At 36.1% G+C, this 26,978-nt stretch overlaps 1 protein-coding gene across 1 annotated transcript in view; it reads left to right on the top strand.

Moving 5' to 3' along the window:
- The window catches only part of lamc3 (laminin, gamma 3), an 87,653-nt gene that overhangs the window by 24,484 nt on the left and 36,191 nt on the right, over positions 1 to 26,978 (top strand). Inside the window, exons 3-9 of the mRNA XM_051110486.1 lie at positions 4,856 to 4,986; positions 5,644 to 5,810; positions 10,840 to 11,028; positions 11,484 to 11,601; positions 13,967 to 14,065; positions 14,844 to 14,980; positions 15,512 to 15,628. Coding sequence (XP_050966443.1) covers positions 4,856 to 4,986; positions 5,644 to 5,810; positions 10,840 to 11,028; positions 11,484 to 11,601; positions 13,967 to 14,065; positions 14,844 to 14,980; positions 15,512 to 15,628 — 958 coding nt within the window. The remainder of the gene's footprint in view (positions 1 to 4,855; positions 4,987 to 5,643; positions 5,811 to 10,839; positions 11,029 to 11,483; positions 11,602 to 13,966; positions 14,066 to 14,843; positions 14,981 to 15,511; positions 15,629 to 26,978) is intronic.

Below are 26,978 nucleotides of genomic sequence, written 5' to 3'. Positions count from 1 at the left end.
AAGTGAGGGTATATGTAAGTATTTAATATATATATATATATATATATATATATATATATATATTTATTATTATTATTATTATTATTATTCATTACTACTTAGATTTGTATATCTTATTCCATCTTGGAGTTTGTTGTAGTGCATTATGGCATTGCCACCACTGTGAAGGATAAATGCAGTGCCTCCAATAAATAAGCTAAAAGAAGATATATTAGAAGGCACTATAATTAAGTTGCCTAGTTTTTGGCACAGACTTCACATCGGGACTGTGACTACGATGCCTTAAAATACTGTCTACAGAGGCAGCTCATTAGGTTGTAGAACACATCTTGTGCCTCTCTCTCTCTAGACTCCTCTCACTCTGTAGTACTGGAGCTGTTATTGTTTATGATTCACAGCACATTGTTTCTCCCTCAAAATAAGTCTTTTCTACATGATGCACAAGTACTGCAAAAACAAAACAAGAGAGGCAAAGAAGAGAGAGAGAGAGAGAGTTGAAAAAGGAAGGTAGGCATAAAAAACTGTAGCTGTGGATGGGGAAGAGAAAAGACAGAGAAGCTGGGGGGGAAATAAAGAATGTTGTACAAAGAAAGAGGTGGAAGCAGAAGAACAGAGCGACATATATAATAAAAACAGAAACGGAGTCAGAGGAGCATCGTTAGAGAGACAAAGAGACATGGAGGGGTTATTTGTTTCTCTCTTTTGTTTACTCAACTGCTCTGAATAGGAATGGACTTACCATCCCTCCGAGAGGAGGCTTGGATGTGCTTGCAGGGATGTGCTGGCCAGCTCTGCTCCTTCCTTTATCTTGTTCCACCAGAACGAAAGATGTGTGCGCTCACCTCCACGCGCCAGGCCGTCACACCGGGCTCAAAACCCATTAACACGGACAGAACAAGGGTCAACAGGCCAGCCACTGATAAGGATGACCAAACTCTATTGGTTTCACACTAACACACAAATGCATGATCAAACCAAAACACACACTTGACCAGACACGCAGCTGCACACATGCGTGGTAAAAATAGGGAAAGCTCTGTTTTTGTCTCTTATCTCATTATTCCTGAGTCTGTCTGTATAACATAAACATGAATGCACAGAGGTGCTAGCTTTGTTTTCCTTGAAGTTTACTTCAACACAAGAATTATGAAGAAAGTTCTAATTCTCAGTGTTCTATTTTCCATGACCTCAGATCAACCTTTCACCATAGCTTCTCTTATTTCGAATTTACTTCTAGACCGTTGCATTATGCATGCGTGTAGTATGCATATATGACAAGCAGTGCGTAAAGTCATTTTAGCCATGGTCTGATATTAATGTGTGCGCAATATATTGTGGGATTCACACATACTATTATATAGGCGTGAAATAAAAACGTGCTGCTCACACTGTATATGTGAATCCCGTGATTGTGCATACAAAAACACATTACAGCAGGGGTTCTCAACTCGGGTCCTTGAGATCCAGTTTCCTGCAGAGTTTAGATCCAACCTTGACTGAACTAACTTGACTGTAACTTGTGTTTGGCACCTAACTGCAGGAAAATGGATCTCACAGACCGGAGCTGAGAATCCTGGGATTACAGCATTCTCACTGTTAGCGTGTTTTGCAGTTTCGCATCCCGTTCACTGAAAAGGAAACGCTTTGCTCATGGATGTGTGAATCTCAGCATTGCACTGTCACTTCATACTTGCAGCTGGCAAAACGCAATTAGTAGTGGAAAGTATGGACAACTGACTTTATAGCTTTATTTTATGACCAAAACCTCACAAAATAGCTACAGAATAGTAGGTTTATTGGAAACAAGACCATCCACGTCCTTTTGGGAAAACTAATCTTGAGTACCTACTGCATCCTTCATATCTCTGATATTTATAAAAGAAAGATACAGCTTTCTGCTTCTCTCCGAAAAAAGTCAAGCTCCTGGAGGTGTGCTGTGGGTGGAGCTAAATAGTCACGAGCATGTGAAACTTTTGCATAGCAATCGATAACTAAAAACTCACTTCTTTGGTGACATTGTTGATTTCGAGATCTAGAAACAAAATGACAAATCCTTCTCAAGCAAGTCCTATGCAGCACTGCCGACAACTTCCATAACCCAAATGAAGCATGTTGATGGGCATGCTTTCGCTCTCGCTTCGGTTGATGTGTGTGCGCGATGTTCCAGGAAAAGTGCCCATACAAGAAATTCCCCCCCATTATGATATCATACCGGGCCACTTTCAGAAAATTGTACGAACCCTGAAGGAGTATAACTGGCAGTGTCATATGTCAAACTCGTTTTTGAAACTTTGGCCATGTTTAGCATGAGAATCCATCTCTATAACTGTATGAACAATTCAGAATGCATAAAATAGCATTAGACCTCCCCTTTTAAATATGAGCGAATGAGCCAAAAACAAATGACTAAGAAATGACTCTCTGCACTTTCTTTGTTGGCCATAGAGTCTGAAGTGATTAATGGTTTGAATTTTTTTAACAATGTTTATAACCAGTTTTCACTGCAGTATCAAAAATCTAGAAAGAAACTTACAAAAACAGATTTTAGTAGGCAGGTGATCATGATTATCTGGATCTCAACATGTTGTAGTGACTTTGCAGTTGTGCAGATTTAGTTTTTATAATGATTAGCTATATTTTGTTCAAATTTATATCTTATCCGGAAACAAATGGTTATTACCCTGCAGAAAAACAATAGACACCATCACAAAATTTGTAATGGTTTTAATGGGACTTTGGTTTTAATGGAAACTGTAATGGACCCTGTTGGTCTCTACTGGTAATTGGTCACCATCTATTTATGGCTTGTTAAAACTAATAAATCCTAATGAAATATGTCTCAAAACACACTACAGAAAACCATTTTTTAATGGTTTTAATGGTTAAAGATTGATGGTTTGTAATGTTTGTAATGGTAGGCCACTTGTAGTGAAAACAATTAGAATTTTCTGTGATGGTTCCCTTGCTTTTTTAGCAGGGTAACTATGTATAGCTGTATTATATATAGCTATAACATGCAGTTGTTTTTAAATCCATTATATTTTGCTGCATACATGTTCAGGTATTAGAACAGACTGTTAAATCTACAGCATAACAGTTGGTTTGCATTTTATCAGCCTGTCCACCTATTTCTTTCTGTAAGAGTTGGCACAGTCATTTGTAAATTTTATGGGTCTGGCTTCCGGTCTCATCCACGTCCAGCTATTTGTAGCTTTACAAAACAGCTCGTTTTGCTGCTTAATATTACAGGTTGGTGTGTCTTAGGGCCCTAACACACCAAGCTGACTTCAAAGATCTAGTGGGGACAAAATTTGACAGTGTTGTGGCCTTGCGTCGGCAGCGTCTGGACCAAAAAGCTGCAAACCTATTAATTTGGTTAACTTTGGTTAACCGACTGTCCCGACGCCGATTCAACATGTTGAATCGGGCAAACTCCCGCCGATGTCAGCCTGAGGAGAGCCGACTTGTAGAACACAACAAACAGACTAGCTCGACAGACACTGCCCAGCGGTCCGATGTTGACCGATGGCCGATCGTCGGCTTGGTGTGCTCCGGGCTTTACCATATTAGTTTATCGTATTATCTGAATTATGAGTACACTGGTTTGTAGTGCAAACATTTTTACCATTTACCGCATGTTGTTATATGTCTTGTTATTTCCCTATCCACAAGTTTCCAAGGGGGGCGCTACTGTAAAAAAGAACATGGGTACAACTTCCAGTGAGGCGGCGAACGTAGTATACCAATAGTATTTGTGTGCTAACTTGTGTTTTTTAGACCATTGTTTACTTTGTAAAGATGCACATCTTTATGAGAGATGCCATTACGTTCTTACATGCACAGCATATGCTTTTCGAATTTGTGTTCCCACATCATTTGCAAGTTTGGATCGCTAAATCTTGAATGACTGTCAACTAGTGAAATGATATTTGAGCCGAGACATTAGAGCTTGTGTTAAAGGGAATGCCAGATGAAGCCTCGATTCAAGGCTTGTTAACGTAGAAATCCCTTTCGTAAAAGCCTCACTTTCTGTCCAGTCATGTGCGCGATTCACTTTCGACCCCCAGATCTGACTTTGCGAGTACATTTTCATTGGAACCTATTTAATAATTACATTTTTAAATACCCAGTCATACAAGTAATATGAAGAATACAAATTATTACAGGAAAACTAAATATATGCCATATATATGCAATTAATATATTTATACATTATTCTTCTATTATATCATGTTGATATTCGTACTTACACTATTGGCACTATTCAATAGATAAATTAATTTATCAGTGTCAGAAATTCAACCAACAAACACACACACGGTTAGGCTTTTATTTATGCATGTAACATGGACCGATCTATGGAAAATTGTGGTGAATGCTTCTTCTGACGGAGCTTTAGTCTTTTGGCTGCTTTATTTTTTACTAACCAGCAGATCGTGCTGTTTTCGACACTCTCGAAGCTTTGAATCTTTTCCCGAAACAGTCAGAGGAAAGTCTGGGTGCTTCACTAGGCTTCATTTGCATTACTCCTGTCAACTGTTGAATGAATGAGTGTCAGGTCTTGTTTGTTTACTTTAAACTGGAAGACGCTCCCACTTTTGACACAAGGCCTCATGGGACGTAGGAAACTTGTGGTAATGAACCGGAAGTCTCGCCAATAGCCTAACTTCCACGTTCAAGAAAAAGGTGGATACTGTAAAACTTTGCATTCTGCATTTGTAACATTTTTCCACTACTCAGTCTAACATTTAAAAATGTTTATTTAACTGTATGTCATCAAATTACTTTATTAATAGTTTTTCATATTTTTAAATTAAGTAAATATGATTAATTTATTTTCCCTCTCTCTTTCTAGGACTGGGTCACAGCTACTGAAATCCTCATTTCTCTGGACAGACTGAACACTTTTGGAGATGAGTTCTTCAAAGATCCCAAAGTGCTTCGTTCATATTTTTATGCCATATCTGATTTCTCCGTAGGGGGCAGGTAATAAAAAAACACAACTATGTAGATGTGTCTTTCAGCTGTCACTGACATTTCGTTGGCAGATATACTGATGATGAGAAATGAGAAAGGGAACAAATAAAGGAAAATGGCAATTGGGGACATGATGAATAGGACAATTACAAAGAGAAAGAGCACTAAATATCGAGGGGAACTGGACTTAGAGAGAGGGAGTTTTCCCAGCCATATGATCTGCATTCAACATCATCAGTGTATTTGTAGTATAAACAGGATGTGGAAGAGACAGTGTTTGTGTATTTGTGGTTGTGACCATCTGTATATTGTTTGTGTCTGTGAGTTTGTACATGACTGATTTTTTTTTTTTTTTTCATCAGCAGCTCAAATATCAAAGTGTCCTTTTAACTTTTCTCTGATTATTTGGTCTTACAATAAACTGCACAAACATATTAATGCTAGTTATCAGGCCAAGTTGTTGAAAATACATTTTCTTTTAAGGTCCCTGTAGCATATCATAATTTGCTTTGTGTTTTGGTGTGATTTGGTTTTCAACCATCTGGCTCATTTGTTCCTCCCCTCCCACTATGCCACATTTTTTTAGGCAAAGGGAAATTTTTATGAGTGTCCACAGAAAACAATAAGCCTTAAAAGTATGCTAATGTTCTCTCAACTGTTTTCCAGGTGCAAGTGTAATGGCCATGCCAGTGATTGCATGACCAATGAGGAGGGACGTTTGGTGTGTGCTTGTGAGCACAACACTGCAGGGGTCGACTGTGAGCACTGTGCCCCCTTTTATCAGGACCGGCCGTGGGCACGGGCCACTGCCGATTCAGCCAATCAGTGTGTGAGTAAGTATGGCCTGATTCTTTATTTCCGCTTGAGTAGATTCACCCTGAACCTGAAAATCCCACTCAGATTGGATAGAGAAAATGGCAATAAATAAACAACATTAATACTACAGGAGAATTAAAAATAGGGTAAAATAAGTATTGAACACGTCACCATTTTTCCAAAACAAAACAAGTAAGTTCCTAAATTAAGTTATGTATAATAAAATGAAATGACACAGGGGAAAAGTATTGAACACATGAAGACAGGGAGGTGCAAAAAGGAATGGAAAGCCAAGACTCCAGCTGAAATCTATCAGTAATTAGAAAGCAATCCTGCCCTTTGTCAGTGGAAATTAATATTAGCTGGTTCAGTCCCAATGCCTCCAGTACCAGGATGATGAAGAGGAAACAAGAGTGGACATTTCAGCAAGACAATAAAGCTGCTGGAATGGCCCAGCCGATCACCTGACTAGAATCCAATAGAAAATAAGAACTAAAGATCAGAGTTCATAGATGAGGCCCACAGAACCTTCAAGATTTGATGCATGTGACTTGTTTCTTCATACAGGTGGCGTCTCAAAGCTCATTACCCACAAAGGCTTTTGTACAAAGTATTAAATACATTTTAGTAGTTCAATACTTTTTCCCTGTGTCATTCCAATTTATTACACATAACTTAATTTCTGAAATTATTTGTTTTGTTTTATTTGTATGTATGGATTGATTTGGTTGTTATTGACATTTGGTGAAAATTTCATGTCAACAGCAGCTTTAGAAATACATTTGCCAGGACAAATGGTGACATGTTCAATAATATTTTACCCGCTGTATGCATAACTAAACATAATGCATTAGGTATAAACATATATTGTGTTTTTTTATTATAAAAAGTTCTTTGTTAATCCTGTTAAAAGGTAAAAGTTTTATCATATTGTTCATTAATTTATTAACACCTCAACCCACTGAGTTTATAATCAAGAAAAAGAGCTGAAAAAAGTCATTCGGCCCCATGGATAATTTAACAATGTTTTTCATTTGACTAGTTAATAATAAATGATTTTTAATCAGTTTTCTGTGTTTTGAAGTAATATATGTAAATTTAAATCAATCAAACTGAAGTTTTTGCTGAGGGCACATTTGTGCATCTGTGCATTTGTATTTGGAGTATCTGAGAAATGTAAATTAACTAACAGTGAATTTAGCTTCTGTTCAAGTCTCTGTATCTGCATTATATATTTAATGCTTTAAACTTCATTAAACATGAAAATCTGCTGGAAACTGTTTTACTTTCTCAAATTAACTCTGAAATGAAGTTGTTTAAAAAGTGAATTTGTTGCCTCTTGTGCATTGGCTGTGATTGAATTTGCTTAGTTTATTCAGTGTAACTGAACTGACTTAATGAAAACAAATAATTAAAATGTGGTAAGTCTATCCAAAATGTACTGTAAATCAATTGTGTGCAACCAAAGAAGTTTGTGAGATTAGAAAAGTTAGCATTGTATGTTGTACAATGAAGTTACCGGTATCAGCAGCACTTGCTGTAAATATCATAGCAATATCTTGAAAAGATCACGTTAGCTACACTGTATTTACAGCGCAATCTTACGTGAAGTAATTCAAACAAACAAGAAAGTTCCATTGGTGTAATGTGTTGTGTGCGTGTGTGCTGTCATGCATCTCTGCTAAATACTTTAGGGGGATGCTGTAATTGGCTATTCTGACAAACCCATAAGGCGAAAAAAGCCATGTTAATTATTTTCATTCTGTATTCCACTAAGCTCCACGTTCCTTTAATTAACTCTCTGTTTCAGTGGTCAACAGATGGGTTTCTGTTGGTAATTGTTGTCCCTTCTCATCAAAGTGGATTTAATGAATAAACAAGTTTCTGGTTGCGAAAGCAGCACTATCTGTTGGTGAGGAGGTGGAATCAACCGGCGATGCATTCTGTGCATGGTTGCTTCCTAAAAGTTTTTCGTCACAGACTCTGCCAAGTTTATCATTTGCATGGCAGACTCTGAAAGCTTCCACCATATGTCCCTCTTGTAATGCCTCAAACAGATGGACATAGGACGTCTTTTTTTTTTTTAATCCTCCGATCTGAAAATGTGAGTGAAAAGATGAAAATCTAGCTTGCAAAGAGCAAAAAATCCTTATTTTCCTTTTCAAGAATGTTCTCATATCATTTGTTGCTGTTTGTTAACGTGGCTTTCTTTATATATGCAATAGAAGTGATTTGTTAAATTGCAGTACTCTTCTCTGCATGACCAAAAATGATTAATTAGAGCCTCCTAGAAATGTTTATTCATTACATCCACACATCTCTTAAAGGCACAATATGTACAATTTTTTTATTAGAATATCCAAATTTAGAACAGTGTTATATATTTTGCTGACTTGTGTACTTACATTATCACAAATATATCAAGGAATTTTTAAATCCAGACAAATAGCAATTTTAACTAGTAGCCCGTCCCTTGTTATTGCATCATATGAACCAACAATTTATTTTGTATAAATCATGGAAACCCCAAAAACGCTTTAATATGTTACGTTTTATTAGACACGTGACGAAGGCACAGATTAGCATTATAACAGAATTTTCAACACATTCGGATGCATGTAGCATGATAAAACAGTGCTGCTTTACCCCACATATACATGACCGGAAAGAGCGGAAGCAGTCAACTGTGGCATAATAAAACCTCAGCTGCTTTTGAGCTGTGTCGCGCTCGTCTCTCATTAGCAATCACTCCAGCAGCCTTGATTTATTCTTGCTTCATACTACAATGATGTTAATAAATCTTTAATACATTAAGTCATCCATGAACATGATTTGTACATCGGCTGTGGGGATCAAGACCGTAACTCCCTTGATTCCCTAATTCTGTGTTTGTTTGAGCATGCGCCCTCTAGCAGCAAAAACGTACTGTGCTTTTAAATGTGCAGATTTACTAAAACATGCTTCAACTACCAGTCATTATTAGAAGATACCAATTGCTCCTAGGTTTGTTCCTAGTTCTTCAGTCTGCTTTGAAAGCAGTAGTTTTACAGTAGTATGTGTTTGTTTGTTTCTTTTTTTCCTCTGTGACTACACTGTAAAAAATAAAAAACACAATTTGTTGAGTAATTTGTTACCCTGCTGCCTGAAAATTTTAAGTTCAGTCAACTAAAATAAGTTTATTCAACTTGAAATTTTAAGTTGTACTAAGTAACAACTTAGATATTTGTGTTTGCTAAACTTAACAGATGGGTAAGTAACCCAGCTGCCTTAAAATTTTAAGTTGATCAACTCAAATATCTAAGTTGTCACTTAGTATAATTTAACATTTCAAGCAGAATAAACTTTTTTTCAGTTAACTGAACCTAAAATTTTAAAGCAGCCAGGTTACAAATTATTTTAAGTTGACTCAACAAATTGTTTTTTACAGTGGCACTATAGTGGCACTGAACAGAATTGCAAAAAATAATGATTTCAGAGGTTTTCAAACAGGTTTTATGAACACTGCCCATCTGTTATTGTTCAACAAACATGTAGTCCTGCCCCACATTCACACCAAATCAATAAGTACTTTTACATGTTTTTGTGTAGTTTGTCAACTCCAACGCCATTGTAAGTTTATAATGTATATATGCCGAATGAAGCCGAACTTTAGCATCACATTAGCTAGGTTTGTTAATCCCAAAAAACTGACTTATTTCAATCAGACTAAAGCATTTACATGACATTTTTATAAATACAAATTACTGTTTTATTCCAGCAGAAATCAAAATGTTTAATGTGGATGTATTGTCTTCACACCTAATGTTGCTGTTTCAGGCCAAAAAAAGGGTTTCAGTAGCACCAAAAACAGTTTTTTATCATTATTATTTAAAGTAAAAACAATTATGAAATAGCTATTTTCTATTTTAATGCTTCAAAATATATTCCTGTGATGGCAAAGCTGAATTTTCAGCCGTCTTCAGTGTCACATTTTTTAATTTTCATATGCTTATTTGCTCCTCAGGAAATGCTTCTTATTTTCAGTTAAAAACAGCTGTGTTTCTGCCTATTTTAATGTTTTTGTGGAAACCATGATACTTTTTTTCAGAATTCTTTGAGTGAAAGGTTAAAAAGAACAGCATTTATTTAACTTGAAATTTGCTGACAGCCTTTACTGTCAATTTTGATTCATTTAAATGGGTCATGAACTGCCTCTGTTTTTTATTTTGTACTGTTCTCTGAGGTCCACTTATAATGTCATCTGGATTTCTACATTAAAAACATCATAGTTTGGAAGTAATAGGCTATTTTCTGTCCTGTTTTTGAGCCCCCTCATTTGAACGCTCTGTTTAATAAAAACAGTTACTCACACTTGTTTGACAGAGATACTGTCTGACAAATGTCAAAAGATCAAGAGAATTTTGGTTTCTCTGTTCATAACCCCTTTAATGCTTCTTTGCTGAAGGTATTAATTCCTTAAAAAAAAAAAAAAAACTTTGGAATGTTAGTTCAGGTTTTAGAGAAATCATTGAAAAATTGGCTTACTTATTGCTTAGTTGTCTGTGCTCATTAAGTATTTTAATGTAAAATAAATTGAGATTTAATTAATTTAAATAAGCATTTCTCCCTTTCTTTTGGACGTATCCTTTATTGTAATAGCTGAATAGTATGCATTCCTTTCTTCAGCGGCAGCTCAAGAAACTGTGTCCCATTAGAGAGTAATAATGTGATAGTTATTGCAGAGTCAATAGACTGACTGAGCTGTAATAAAACGAGTAATGTCCCACAATGCCCCCCTAGGTAGCGTGTGCATAAAAAGCTGACTTTGTACGTTCTGGTTCGATGATATGTTGAGAAGAAGGGGCCTGTGGCAGGGGAGCTTATTAGGTAGTGTGTGTGATCTAAAGCCTATTGAAACTGAACATGCTGGTGTGAATTTGACCGAAAGCTTTAAATGAACGTCCATTGCTATTTCAAATCAGTTTCATTGGTTGTTCTTCTTGTTTGGCCTGTTTTTCCTCTGTTTCATCCATATACGTTCCTCTACTTCTTTCTCTTGTTTCTTAGGGTGTAACTGCAATGGTCTTGCTGATGAGTGTGTGTTTGATGCAGAGCAGTACCGCAGCACAGGAAGTGGGGGGCGCTGTGTTGGCTGCAGGAAAAACACAGCTGGCCCTCACTGTGAGAGATGCAGAGAAAACTTCTTTAGATCGTTACCACAGCAATCCTGCCAAAACTGCAAGTGTAATGCAATGGGTGAGTTACGCATACACTCACTCCAGTCACACTCATTCACACTTTCACTGCTATCTTGTTTCAACCCATGTAATCGGTTTTAAATGCTTTCTATCTTAAAACACTTATGCAAATGAACATACATACAAATACAAAAAAATGTGGATTGCAATGTCAATTGATTTAAATTCCCACAATGTTAGGGAAAAAATTGTGCACTTTTAAAATGATTTGTTGCTGTTTAGTTATACGCTAATTATGTTCGTCTTGTATGTGAAGTATTTGATTTTGCTTCAGGTGGCAAAATGTGTTTATAAGATATGTTAAAATTAGCATTTATTAACCTTTTGGCTGAATTTTTAGATGAGGAAATGATTCTTTAATGCAGCTGAAACTATCGATGTACTCATTAAAAAACCCAAAGGCTATGAAAGTCTGTCAAAACCTGTCTTCTCGTGCTTTCTTTCTTTCTCCAGGCTCTGTGAGTTTGCAGTGTGATCCAGAGGGAGTGTGTATGTGCTGGCCAGGTGTGTCTGGTGTGAAGTGTGACATTTGCAAGTCCGGTTTTCATTCTCTCGGTCCTGGCGGATGCAGGTAATGAGAGGGAGAGAGTATTCCTACCAAGAATTCGCCAAACGAGAAAAACATTTGATTTACGCCTGCTGAATTCTGCAGATATGTCTGACTAGTAAATTGGAAAACTTCAACTCATGCAGATCAGAATTAAGCCTATATACTTCACACTCATCTTTGGAACAGAACAATACTGTGAAAAAACAAAACAAAAAAAAGTTTAATCAAATTAGACCACAAATGAAACAATTATATCTCATTTAGGAGACATTTTTAGGGATAACTAGTACACCATTGCATCTGTACATATTGAAAGATTCAAAAAGGGAAAACAAACGTGATGAAATATGGAATTATTAGACATTGCTTGTTGTACAGGAGAAAAGATTCTGTCTAAATAATAATCTTGTACTATGATATCATATTTAAAGAAAAATAAATAAAAACATTGTAATACCATAGTACTTTGTTTGTAACAGTATGAGGAAACAGTGAGTGATTTTACTCATCTGCGCCTTTACCACTGAACTTAGAGTTAAGGTCAAAATTTACATACACCTTGAAGATCCCACATTTTCTTTGGTTTTTCAGCATTTTTGTGTATTTCAACCCTTTCCAACAATGACTGTATGATTTTGAGGTCCATCTTTTCACACTGAAGACAACTGAGAGACTCATATGCAACTATTACAGAAGGTACAAACACTCAGTGATGCTTCAGAAGGAAACATGATGCATTAAGAGCTGTGGGGTGAAAAGTTTTGGAATTTAAAGATCAGGGTAAATTTAACTTATCTGGTCTTCTGGGAAACGTAAGCATCTTCTGTAGCTTCTGTAGGGCAGTACTAAATTTAAAAAAAAATATATGATATTTAGGCAAAATAAGAGAAATATACACATCTTCATTCTGTTAAAAGTTTACACCCGTGGCTCTTAATGCTTCTGGAGCATCAGTGAGTGTTTGAACCTTATGTAATAGTTGCATATGAGTCCCTCAGTTGTTCTCAGTGTGAAAAGATGGATTTCAAAATCATACAACCACTGTTAGAAAGGGTTTAAGTACGCAAAAATGCTGAAAAAAAACAAAGAATTTGTGAGACCTGAAGGGTTTTTGTAAAGAACAGCAGGCAGTTTAACTGTTCAGGACAAACAAGGGACTCACTATCACTAAACAAAAAAACACAGCAGTGGATCATTCAGGTAACAACACAGTATTAAGAATCAATGGTATGTAAGCTTTTGAACCAGTTCATTTTTATAAATTCAACTATTATTTTCTCTCGTGGACTATATGTAAATGTATTTTATGTGAAATATCTTATTCAGGTCAGTACTAAATAAAAAAATAACATGCATTTTGCATGACCCCTCTTATTTTGGTAAAATAATTAACATTTTGCAGATTCTGCAAGGTGTATGTACATTTTTTACCTCAACTGTATGTTTGTTATTGCTGATACTTTTTTTGTCTTTTTTGTATCTCTTTAAATTATCTTTTGTACCTAAATTTTTTTAATTATTGTACACCACAATAGTTTGAGTCAGTATGATTTTTTTTTTTTTTTTTTTTTTTGATAACTAATAAAATGTCATTTATTCTTGTGATGGCAAACTGAATTATTAGCACCCATTATTTCAGTCTTTATTGTCACTAGATCTTTAAAAAATCATTCTAATATGCTGAGTTCAAGTAACATTTCTTATTATCAGTGTTGAAAACAGTTGCGCTGATTAATATCTTTTATAACATTATACATATCTTTACTGACAGTTTTAATCAGTTTAATGCATCTGTGCTGAATACAAATGGTAGTCTGTTGTTTAATTTATGCTTTATATTAAATGTATTGTTTAAGAGTCTGTTACTTAATTTTGCATCCGTTATTTTAATTATTTTAAGACGGAAAGAAAGAAAAACATTTCAGGATTGAGCTGCGTACAGATTATATCCACCTGAGAAGATTTGCACTTTGCATATACATAGTCAATGACGCAAATAATGGCGTAATGCAGAAGAAAACACAGGAGAAAGGCAAACGTCAAACAAAAATTTTATACACCACTACACTTTCGTGTGGCCCATGTGGGTCACTGTTTTTGGGTGCAAATTAGTTGGTTCACTGGAGCGAAACGTGAAAGGAAAAAATGATGAAAAGAGAGAGAATAGGCGGAGGGAGGTTACTTGTCAGATAGGAGAATTATGGGTAATGGCAAGCCAGGTAAAACCGTGGTTTCAGGCCATGTAGCAGATCATGGTGAGATTAAAAAAAAGTTTACACCTGACAGAGCAGCTCTGACCTGAGGGCATCAGCCAACTGACCCGCACACCTCAGCACATCAATTGTGGCTCTCTCATCTGTGTGTGTGTGTGTGTGTGTTCAAACAGGCCGTGTCAGTGTGACAACAGGGGCAGTGTAGGAGTATGTTCACCTGAAGACGGACGCTGCTATTGCAAGACTAATGTGGAGGGTCAGTCCTGCAACAGGTGACTTGCTGCTTCTCACCCTCGCATACCATGTCTTTAATTTACATCTCATTTATTGTTTTTCTAATCTTCCACCTTTGGCATGCATTCCATTGGCATGTGTACAATAAGAGACATTAATATTATTGTATTTAGCACAGCGCAGATCTATGACAGAAATCAATTTGCATAGTGGTGCTACAAACAGTGCAGAAATAGACCTATAACACCTTAGAGCAGTATTTACTTATAGTTATATTTTAATTTTGTTACTTACTTTCCACTTCCAGAACAACAATTTACAGATAATTTACTCACCCCCTTGTCATCCAAGACGTTCATGTCTTTCTGTCTTCAGTCGTAAAGAAATTTTGGTTTTTGAGGAAAGCATTTCAGGATTTTTCTTCATATAATGGACTTGATTGGTGCCCCCGATTTTGAACTTCCAAAATGTAGTTTAAATGCAGCTTCAAAGGGCTCTAAACGATCCCAGTCGAGGAAGAATTCTATCATTTTCTTGCCCTCAAGTTGTTCGAAACCGGTATAATTTTCTTTCTTCTGCTGAACACAAAAGAAGATATTTTGAAGAATGTGGGTAACTAGTTTTATCATACAGTTATTAATTAATCAGTGGAGAAATGCTCATTTGCACTTTTCTCTTCACAATGCAAGCTCAGTAAATAAGCCACCACATTTTTCAGATTTTTAGATAAATTGTTTTGATAAATGTGAGGAAGCCTGAGCACTCTACTACCTGTATGCTGTATGTCTGCCTTACGTGTCTTTGTGTGCATTATAGGTGTAAACCAGGCTCTTTCAACCTTCAGCTGGAAAACCCAGAGGGGTGTAAAAAATGCTTTTGCTTTGGACATTCCCTCGCCTGTACGTCCTCCAATCAGTACATGGCAATTGATATTACTTCAGACTTCCTAGAAGGTAATTTCTCAAACATTTACAGTGTTTTGGCATGATTTACATTCTGAATATCAATGTTCACAATTCCTGGCTCCCACTGCAAGACACTTCCTTCTTCAGTCACTTCATCAGCATTTTTTGTGTTACTTTTCAGGTAATAGTCTAGATATTCAGTGGGGTATTCAGTATTCAACTGAGAACACTTTAAAAACACTTTAAACACTTTTTTTTAAAAAAGTTTAAAATCTCATTTTAAGTTTTGGGATTTTGAACATTTAAAATAAGAGAAAAATTTGTGGTGCCCAATTAATTAGAACTATTTCAGATTTTGCAGCTTTTTCAGATCATTCGAACTGAATGATGAAATTTGTGCAAAAGAGAGACAAACCAATTACAAACACAGTCTGAAATGTACAAAACTTTAAATTTAACAATTAATGTCGATCATTTAATTTGAAAAGAACATTTTTTTGTATTAAATAATAAAAGACTGCATAATGGAAGCACTTTCACCAGAAATCTTAGACTTTGTTATGTGCACTCTGTGTTCAGATCCAGATGGCTGGAAGGGTGTGTTCTCCGGAGGGCACGAACAATCCCTCATCTGGAAGGAGGGAGAAGTCTATCTGTTGCCCTACAGAGAAGAGAATGGCTTCTACAAAGCACCTGGTAGGACAACAAATATACACTTCCTCTAAGAACATGTGTTGGTATTCTAGGAGCTGGCCTGCTTTGAAACTATTCTAGACTGTAGTCCAGATTTACAGTCTCTGCCACAATTGTTGAGTTATTATATAGGATATGCTGTCAATTAGAAAAAAAAAAAAAACTAATTTAATGAGAAAATATCTACAAGCTAAATTTGTAAAATAAATTTTCATGATTTACACTAAAGGGATAGTTCACCCAAAAATAAAAATTCTCATGTCGTTCCAAACTCGTAAGACCTTTATTCATCTTCGGAACACAAATTAAGATATTTTTGGTGAAATTCGAGAGCTTTCCTACCAGTGTCGGGCACATTATTAGTTAAAAAGTTATTAGTTATAGTTACTTGTTTCTTCTCACAAGTAGTAACTGAGTTAGTAACTGACTTACATCATTATAAAAGTAACTAATTACCAGGGAAAGTAACTATTGTGTTATTTAAAAAAATATATATATATATTAAATATTAAATATGCTAAATGAATAAAACATTGTACACTAATCTACACTATTTTAATGTTGCTGTAGGACAATATGACAGACACCTTCCAGGGGCTAAATATCAGATTTAAATAAAGATTTAAGTATTTGTATTTAAGCATTTATCTCCATCACCTCTCTTCACAGACATGTAAATAAAACAACCTAATTCTCAGCGAATATGTGTCTCACAGACATGAAAATATATGTATAGAAAGCTTGAAATGTCTAGTTTTAAATGAAGTAAGTCACATTGAACACAAATATTCTCTGATGAAGTAATCCGTATGATACCAACGCAAGCTCCAGTTTTTACCATCTAAACTTATTATCTCTAAACTAATCATGCCCACGAGCGGCTCCACGTAGACATGTAGGCAAACACCCACATCACCTCCGTAAACAAAAGTGAATATTCATCAACTTTGTCTCGGCTACTCTTCATTTCTGAAAAAAGAAGCACTGAGAGGAATAAACCTGAATTTACCTCAGAGGAACGCAACGCGAAAATTATAGTAATGCCACATTTTATTGTCAGTAAGAGTAACATTTGATTACTCATTGCTGAAAAAAGTAATGACGTTAGTAACGCCATTTATTTATAACTCCATTATTCCCATCACTGTTTCTGACCCTGCATGGACAGAAACACAACTGAAAGTTCAAGGCCCAGAAAGGTAGTAAGGGCACCATTAAAATACTCCATGTGACATCAGTGCTTCAACCTTAATTTTATGATTTTTTTTTGGTGTTCTGAAGAAGAACAAAGGTCTAACGGGTTTGAAACGAAATGAGGGTGTGTAATAAATGACAGAACTTTTATTTTTGTGTTAACTATCTCTCTAAGTCTCTGCTTTTCCTAACAAATCAACTAAGCTGAACCTACCACAGCTTATGGTGTGACTCTGTGTGGTAGTGTAATTTATTCTTAGCTTTTTTTTCAAGCAAACAAACAAACATGATAAACAATGGGCTAGAATTAGCATGCTTGGCCATAAATAATATTTTATAGAGCAGTCTTTGAAGATAAACCAGCTGTACAGGCCAGTCCACAGGCTAGTTTTAGTCCAGGTCCCTAGAGTGCAGTGGACAGGCTGAAGGGATTTACTCTTGTCTACACAGCAATTTACTGCCACGGGGAGACACTTAGCCAGACCAACTTGGCTGCTCATTCTGGGATAAATCCTGTTAACATCACGTCTTCATGTCTCACATTGTTTTTTGATGGATTACGGGTGGCACATAGACAAATAGACACCAAAACAACGTGAATGGGCCGAATACTCTTAAAATGTTGCTTTTTTGCTGCTTAAAGTGAATAGTAAGGTTTCTTTTGTATCCACAAGGTCCTAATGTGTGTGTTTAGTCTCATCCATCTTTGTTTCCCCACCGTCGACTGGCCACAGAGATGCAGCGCTGCCCTTTTTGCAGCTCTTTGCAGCACTTGGTGCCGTTTCTCTTATCGCTGCGGCGCAGAGCTTGTTTGTGCCGTTCTGGCCGCTCGGCTAAAATGCGCCGAGATCTATTGCTCCCTCGATGCGTTTAACGATCTCATTTGCTCTCCTTCCCTCCCTCTGTTTTCCCACTCGCTCGCATCTCCACATTCATGTGCGTTTGCTTTAGAATACAGCCACCCTGTGCAACAACACCCAAGGACTTTTTAGATTATCCTTTTTATGAACGTCACTCTCTGATTTGCGCTGTACGCTTTATTTGGATCTTTAATGCTTTTTACACATCTCAGCGGAGCAGCAAATTTCTATGCGAAGGGGGAACGTTTTCCTGATTAAGTCTGTCTTGAGGTTTGGAAGGAGTTTAATAGATACTATGAGAGTGTGTGTTTGTGTGCGAATGTTTCTTCACTTGAATAGCTCATCTAGCTGGGCACAGCTTTGGGCTTTTGACACCGCTGAGGCTGCCATGTCAACAGAGGGGTGACGAGATACCATAGCCAAGCAACCAAGCCAAGAGTTTAGCTGGCTGACTGAGCCAGACTGTGTGTATGTGTGTGTTTGTTGTGTGATCTCCCCAGAGGTACATCTGCTCCATGGTGAGAGGACAGAGTGGAACATTTATCATAGCTTTGAGGAGAAAACAACATGTCACGCACACACACACGCTCACATAAACACACATACACACCTCCCAAAAGCTGGTCGCAAGCTGTCTTGGAGTCACAAACACAGATGGAGAGAAGCGGAGGTCGCTGTGAGATTAGAGTTAGAGAGGGATGGGTGTTGGAGGCAGATCTAACCACCTCCCGTCCTCAGAGGGATGAGTCCAGGTACCACATTGTGTCCGTGAACAACTTGGCCGGTGCTCCCTGACAGCCAACCATATGCCTGGAATAAATCTCTCCGGCAATCAGGACTCGCTGGTGAGACGTATCAAATGTGATCAACTGAGACAAGTGGCACAAATTATGCTCAATCCTTTAATCACTGGGATCGATGTTTAAGCCGGGGTTTAATCGTGATATCCAACCCAGCTTCTCCTCCCGTATGTGCGATTGTGCTGATTGTAAAATGCAGAAATATCAATAGAACTGCAGCAATATGGCCAATTACATCTGTGAACAGACTCCTCTGTTAAAAGGTCTGATATATGCCGCATTGATGCTGCTGCTGGGTTTTTTAGTACAGTGGGTGGCGTGGGATGACACCGGGAAAAAGTGCAAGCACACCTCACTGTGGTTGCAATGAGGTAAATACTGAATAAATACCTGATTTATAAGCCTGTCCACCCTCACTGACTGATCTGCCTCTCTTCTGTGTAACAGCTGCAGGCTCTTCGCTGTATTTTATGTAACTTAAAGGGATAATGCACCTAAAAATTACAATTCTGTCATCGTTTATTCAGCCTCATGTTATTCCAGTTCTGTGTGACTTACTTTCTTCAGTGGAACATGAAGAAATTTTGAAGAATGTTGGTAACTTAACAGTTTTGGTGATTGTTGACTTTCATTTTATGGACAAAAACACAAGGTGAGAGTGAGAAAATTTGGGGTGTTTTCTTTTTGGGGTGAACTATCCCTTTAATAGAGCTTTAGGAAAAATCCCTTTTAACAGTTTATTTTTTCTTTTAAAGGGATTTTCCACCCAGAAATGAAAATTCTGTCATTAATCACTCACCCTTGTGTCGTTCCAAACACGTAAGAACTTTGCTCATCTTTGAAACACAAATTAAGATATTTTTGATGAAATCCGAGAGCTTTCTGACTCACAACTACCACGTTCAAGATCCACAAAGGTAGTAAGACCCACAAAGGTAGTCCTATATAAATAATATATAGGTTTGATTTTTTGCATTGCATTTATTTGTATTATTTGTGTTATCATGTAGGGTACAACTGGGCTAAAGGCACACCCTAAGAATTATTGTTTTCTACTGCGCCCAAAGTGTATGATTACAGAAAAATATATACGTTTGTTTTGAACATTCATGGAGCAACAGACTTTGTGTGAAAATAGATCATACAAGTCATTTAATTTGTTTGAAAATCTTATAAATATATAAGGTGGCAAGCGTGGGGAAACAGTATTAAAACAAATACTTCAGCTAAAATAATGTTTTTTTTATCATGTCTAAGTTAATACTTAGTTTAACAAAGTGTGTACTGTTTTCTGCTTATTTTGATGAATCAAAAATAATTAATTTTGTTCAATAAATATACTGTCATTAAAATTTGTTAATATAAAACATTTTGAAATACAAAAACAAAATCATTTAAAAAAGTTTCTGAAATCATTGAAAAAGATCCCATAGTAATTTAACATAGATTTACAGTAGTAATAACAAATTATATTTTATTATGTGATATGCTCAATAGCATGTTTTTAAATATGATGGTTTCATTAATAAACATGGTGATTATCCCTGAGATGGACACCCAACATAATATATGATATTTACAATCTGAATCTAACAATGTCATGTCAGCTAATGAAAAAGTCAGCCTTTTAAATATCATGTTAATTATTGTGCCTTCTTAGCCCCAACAGCAGGGAAGCTTTTAACACCAAATACCATACTTTTACATATTCTTTCCTTATTTAAACACTGCTGTTTTAATTATCTTAAACAAAACTGAAAATCATTAAGAAGACTTTTGTCTCAAAGATATATTCAAGAATTTTAGTTATTCTTATTTGCTACTTAAATCTACAACATGTTTAAAAACATCAAATATTAGATCAAGCAAGCACAGAATTGACTTTGCTTTGCTGTCCGCAATCGCGTCAAGGATCAGACAAATTTGCATGTGTATTTTGAAATGTTACACAGTTTTTGAAAGTGCTACGCCACTTTTTTCTGCCAACTGGTGAGTGATAGTTCACTCAAAAAATGAAAATCATGCCATTGTCATCTGAAAGCTGTATGACTTTCTTCTGTGGAACATAAATGAAGATATTTTGAAAATATGTTTCAAAAGTCAAAACCAGCATTTTTCAAAATATCTTCATTAGTGTTCCACAAAAAAAAAAGTGATCCATTCATTTTGGAATGAAATGAGGCTAAGTAAATGATGACAGAAATTTTATTTTTGAGTGAACTATCCATTTAAAATAGTATTGAATGGACTGAACTCACAGCCTTGCTTTCATTCACATCATATTGACTATGCCGTCTACCCAGACTGAGTTTTATTGCAGCTGTTTAAACACTGAATGTTTAAAATAAATTGTTTCATTTCCGTTATTTCTTCACATTCTGCCCTTTAAAGTACAAACCCAAATTACCAGAAAGATGTAGAAAATGCATTTCAGCAGGCCTCTCCCTATAAAAACGACCCAGATGCTCAATCCATCCCCTCAGAGGGAATGTTTGTGTGAAGCTGAGGAAATTTAATTGAGGCTCAGTGGGTTTAATTGAGTCAGGGAAAAGTTAAAGCCCGGATTGATTGTTAAGTTTGATGGCGACCCGCTAAATGTCACCAGGCTTTGTCGTCGTGGTGACGATTAATTTGTTTGTCTGAGAGAGGGTTAACACCTCCATTTAATCAAATCTGATCTTGAAGAGATGGGAGTTAAACAGGTAGCGCTGGAAGCTATGAGGGATACTGTATTCTTTTGAACCGCTAACACTGTTGACTCTATTTTCTCATTCATAGCTTCAGTTGTTCCACCAAATACAGATTGTGTGTCTCCTGAGTTCTGGGTGTTGGAAGAAAAACACCCACTGTAGATCTTGTTTTTTTTTTTGTTTTTTTTTTGAAGTTGAAATTTGCCTCAGCATCTCTACGGGTGCTGGAGATTGTGAATAAGCTCTCATAGGGAAGGTTTCAGCGTGCTGTCAGACCTGAAAACAACAGGAATCCAACAGGTACAGAACATTTTAGCCTCCTTTTGTTGAAGTTGACTCATACTTGTCTCTGCATGTGGAACGGCAGGGGGGGCGGAGAAGAAAAAATACTCCCGCTAAGTATCTAACAAGCTTTCAGGTTGTCATGGCTTAGAATGCTTTACAGCTCTTTGTTTCGGGTGAAGCATGCGGCGCCGTGCATGTATTTCAGGGTTCAGTTCGATGGTGAAGACATGATGGGAACAAGGAACTCCTAGGGGTGCCATATATTGGTCCAGTGAGAGATTTGATCCCACAGAGTGGCCAATGCTTTAGATCACAAGAAGGACAATAATTTTGCTATGATTTGTGCGTTGATTTGCGACAGTATGCTTACCAAAAAGAAGTATACTTCAAGTTTATTTTATTAAGTATACTTAAGTAAAGTTCAAGTATATTTTAAAGGGGTCATCGGATGCAAAGTTCACTTTTACATGTTGTTTGAACATTAGTGTGTGTTGGCAGTGTATGTACAAATCTACCCTATAATGATAAAATCCATGCAGTGGTTTTTAATTCATCTGTAAAAATAATATTCCCTTTTTCAAAAACAAGCCATTCTCAGATGCCTGTCGTTGTGGCATCACACTGAAAGAGGCTGCTCCAACAATAGTTGATTGACATGAGCGTTTTATCTCAGATCAGCTGTAACAGTCCGCCCTCTTTGTTTTAATGACGGAGCAGGGATGTAAGTTAGACAAGAATATCTCCGATTGAGCGATTGAGGTGTTGTGTTGCTGGATATATATATGGTAATAATGAACGTAATGGTCATCATTTACTCCCGACACCTGAGCTGCTGAAAATGCAGTAGATTACGTTTGTTTGTGAAGGGAACGCGCCTCCCGATCTGCATATATCCGTCTATGTTTGTGCGAATCATTCATGATCCAGCTTCACTTACAGCAGAAGTATAAGGGTTTTTTTATGAATCTTTGCCATCGCCTTTCCTAATAATGTGCTAGTTAGCAAGTTTAGCAGCTAAACGCGGCTAAAGTAAACAGGCTCGTCTCTCCACAGAGAGTAGAGAGGGGCGCGGCGAGCAGAGCTTATTTGTATTTAAAGCAGCCTCGACCAGAATAGGATGATTTTTGCAGAGCTGATTTTGGCAAGGTAAAAAGGGTGTTGTTGTACACTACCATTAAGAATTTTTAACCAAAGTATATTATAGACTTTTCATTAAGACCCTAAAGAATCTTGTGGAAAATGGGCATCCGATGACCCCTTTAAGTATACTTTATGTAGTAAGTATACAAATATCAGTGTACTATTTCAGTACTCCTTGGGACTAAACTGGCCCACTTTCTAGTATACAGAAGTATACTTTTAAGTGTAACAGTATAACAGTAGTAAACTTTGAGTACACAACTAGTTTACATCTGTTTTTAGTTTGTAGTGCAACTATATTAAAGGTGAACTTACAGGTATACTGATACTTTACTAATTAAAGGAGAAGTCCACTTCCAGAACAACAATTTACAGATAATGTACTCATCCCCTTGTCTTCCAAGATGTTCTTGTCTTTCCTTCTTCATTCGTAAATAAACTGTGTTTTTTTTTTGAGGAAAACATTTCAGGATTTTTCTTCATATAATGGACTGATATGGTGCCTCAATTTTGAACTTCCAAAATGCAGTTTAAATGCGACTTCAAACGATCCTAAATGCATTTGTAAATGATGCCAGCTGAGGAAGAAGTGTCTTATCTACCAAAACGATTGGTTATTTTCATTAAAAAAGTACAATTTAAATACTTCTTAATCTCAAACGCTCGTCTTGTCTTGCTCTCCTTGAGCTCTGTGTATTCTGGCTCAAGACAGTTAGGGAATATCGAAAAACTCAAATTCAAAAATCATTTCAAAATCATCCTACATTGCTGCAGAAGTACTGACACAGTCTCTGCAAAGTGAACATGCAAAGAAGATCAAACACCCTTAACAAAAAAGGTAAAACAACGATGTAGGACGATTTTGAAGTTGAGAGAGAACATGAGATAGGAGATTTTCGACATACACTAACTGTCATGAACCGGAACAAAAACAGTTCAGGCAGAGTAAGACAAGACGAACGTTTGACATTAAAAAGTATATAAACTGCATTATTTTTATGAAAATAACCAATCATTTCACTAGATGAGACCCTTCTTCCTCGGCTGGGATCATTTACAACCGTTTGAAGTTATCGTTTGAAGCCGCATTACAAAACTACATTTTGGAAGTTCAAACTTGGGGCACCATATCAGTCCATTATATGGAGAAAAATCCTAAAATCCTCAAAAAACATAATTTCTTTAGAAATGAAGAAAGAAAGACATGAACATCTTGGATGAAAAGGGGGTGAGTACATTATTTGTAAATTGTTTTTCTGGAAGTGGACTTCACCTTTCAATACTTAGTTGTACTACTTGTAGCATTTCAGTACACTTTGAAGTATATTCCCAGTAAGTTTTCTTTAAGTGAACTTTACATCATACTTTAACTATACTACTATGTCCCTATTTAGGTATTAATTTGTATATGTTTTGTTAGCTGAACATACAAAACATCAAAAGAAAGAACAGCTTGTAAACAAAAACATTTTATTCTATCATTTTATTCTATCCATGCATTCTTTTTTATACTTGAATGCGGGTAAGTTTCATAATTAAAAAAAGAAAGAAAGAAATACACATTTTGAGCACATTTTGAGTTGATCAACACTCCAAAGCTTGACAGTCATTATTACCTCTTCATGGGTTGACATTTTTATTCCACAACGTTACACAGTTTTGATGCTGTTTTATGCCTGATAATTGTGTTAGATTACATGTGGAACCATCTGTTGTATCGGTTTCTTCTTCACTTGTGTTTTGGATAATTCTGTACAGTGTGTAATAGCGCCCCCTAGCGTATAACAGAATTGACATGGATTCTCAGAGCACAAATATAGCTCAAATATATTTAGACTTTTTTTAAGTATATATCAGGTATACTTAAATGTCATTTTGTCAAAGTATATTTCTGAGAAGTACATGAAAAGTAAACTGAAAGTATACTTTCCTATTTTGAGTTTAAAAAAAGTATACTAATAGCACACTTGAATCAACTTTTTCGTAATGGATTGCAAATGCAAAATCACAATTAGACAAGTGAAACCTTTTAATATATACTGTTTCTTTACACATTAATTCACAGATCAGCCCATAAGACAGAAGTATTAAGAGTGAAAGGGAAGGGTTGACATTACTGAACTGCTATCACAGCACAACCACTATCTTCAAGCACAGTGTCTAATCACTGCCAGCAGGTGTAGGCATTTCTCTCAAAGTCCCAATACAATAAAACAATTTTACTGTAACCACTGGCTGTTCTAGTGTCTGGGATTTTTTTTTTACAGTTGGTCTTTCCCTTAGCTCACCCTCTCCAACCTATTCAATCACATTTTTCACAAGTATTACTATCGTTTTATGTCCTGAGATGTGTAACATCTCTGGAAAATGTTCTTCGACTGAAGAAAGCATTAACTTCTGTGAGGAGGAAAGACTAACCGCCTACAGATACAGTGGCTCCGAGGAGGAATTATGGTCCTGTGAGACCCAGGGGGCACCAGCTGCTTGGAGGCCCCCCATCAAAAACAAATAATTAAACTCTTACACACACACACACATACACACCTTGGGGTTGGTATAAACATTGTTTAAAAGGGTGTGCAGTATATGAACTTACAAAGAGTTCAAATAAGATGAAACAAGATTGTTGTGAATTTTCATTCTGCAGTTGAGAATTTTCCTCAATCCTAATTTTGACTTTATATCTTAGAATTCCTTCTCATAATTGCAGTTTTATATTAGCTGACACTTTTATTATATGTAGTCACTTGTGAAGTGACTATTTTTTGCATCGTGCCAATTAATTTGGAATGCATTCAGAAAAAGCATTTGCATTTTTCTACATAGAGCCACTGTGTTTGTGCAAACATAAAAAGTAACCGCTGAAAACAGATAAAGTCACTGCACAGCATCTGTACATAAATATAGTACAAGAACGCCAGCTCTGTGCTATTGAATTTAGAAATGAGATTCAGTAGTTGAGCTAATGGCAAGCTTGACTGCTGATGCTATTTAAAATGTGCCAGCTACTTAACATCCGCTCTGGCCTTTTCTATATTATGGACTTATTCAATGGAGATGAATTTATGAGCTCCAAACGTTTAGTGATTTAGGCCTAACAGTAGGTTAAAAAAACAGGCATTTAGTTGCACACAGACACACACACATGTTTGTTTTCATGAATTGTGGGGATATTTTCTATCCCCTAACCCTAAACCTAACCCTTACAGAAAACATGTTTGCACTGTTACATTTTCAGAGAAACATTTACTATTTTTAATCATTTTTTTACATTTTGGGGACCGCAGGCCGGTCCCCACCATGTCAGAAATTTCAGGTTTTACTATCCTTGTGGGGACATTTGGTCGTTACAATGTAGCAAGAACAAGTACACACACACACACACACACACACACACACACATATATATATATAGGATTAAAAAACAATCTAGTACTAGGTCAAATTTGCAACTGGGTTGTTTTGCAGTTGGGTTAAATGTTTCTGGGTAGTTTTATTTAACTCAGCTATTGTTTAAAAATTACTTTATTTCTTACTTAAAATGAACCCCAAATAGGTTGGAAATTAACATTTATTAATATGTTCAATAAATGAACATTTATGAATAAGTTGAATATATAATGATTAAATAGTAAACATTTTTTAAATTGCTTATAAATAAATGTTGATATTGCTGATGCCTCTAGAAATTATGTGTCTGATTTGTAGATAAATCTATTTTGGGTTCATTTTAAGCCAGCCATATAGTATTTTTTATGGAAGCCACTGAACAAAAATGTAACTTTTTATCTCACAATTCAGATTTTTTTTTTTTTCTCAAAATTTCCGTCATTTTAAAAAAGGTTGTTGCGGTTTTTTTTCTTCTCAATTCTGACTTTTTTCTCAGAATTGTGATAAAGAAACTTGCAGTTGTGAGTTATAAAGTCCAATTTTGAAGGAGAAAAAGACTGAAATGTTCTCAGAATTGCGAGTTTATATCTTACAATTCTGATTTAATGTGTGTTGTGTCAGAATTGCAACAATTGTGAGTTTATATCAGGTGATTCTGAAAAAATGTCAGATTTGTGAATTTATATCACAGAATTCTGAACTCATTTCTCAGAATTGCTTATATCTTACAATTCTGAGAAGTCAAAGTCGCAATTACTTTAGATTTTTTATTTAGTGGCAGAAACAGGCATCCATAATTTTTTGTAGTGTAAAAGTATTTAATAGCTGAGTTAAATAAAATTACCCAGAAGGTTGAGTTAAACATCTTATCCAACCACTGAGTCAAAACAACCCATTTGCTGGGTTCGACCATTTATAATTTTTTGTGTGACATATATGGACAGATACACACACACATATATATACATATGTATGTATATATGCATACAGTATA

Source organism: Labeo rohita, chromosome 5, assembly GCF_022985175.1.
Source record: "Labeo rohita strain BAU-BD-2019 chromosome 5, IGBB_LRoh.1.0, whole genome shotgun sequence".
Taxonomy (NCBI): domain Eukaryota; kingdom Metazoa; phylum Chordata; class Actinopteri; order Cypriniformes; family Cyprinidae; genus Labeo; species Labeo rohita.
Note: the sequence above shows the minus strand (reverse complement) of the source record. Positions and strands in the feature narration are given on the sequence as shown.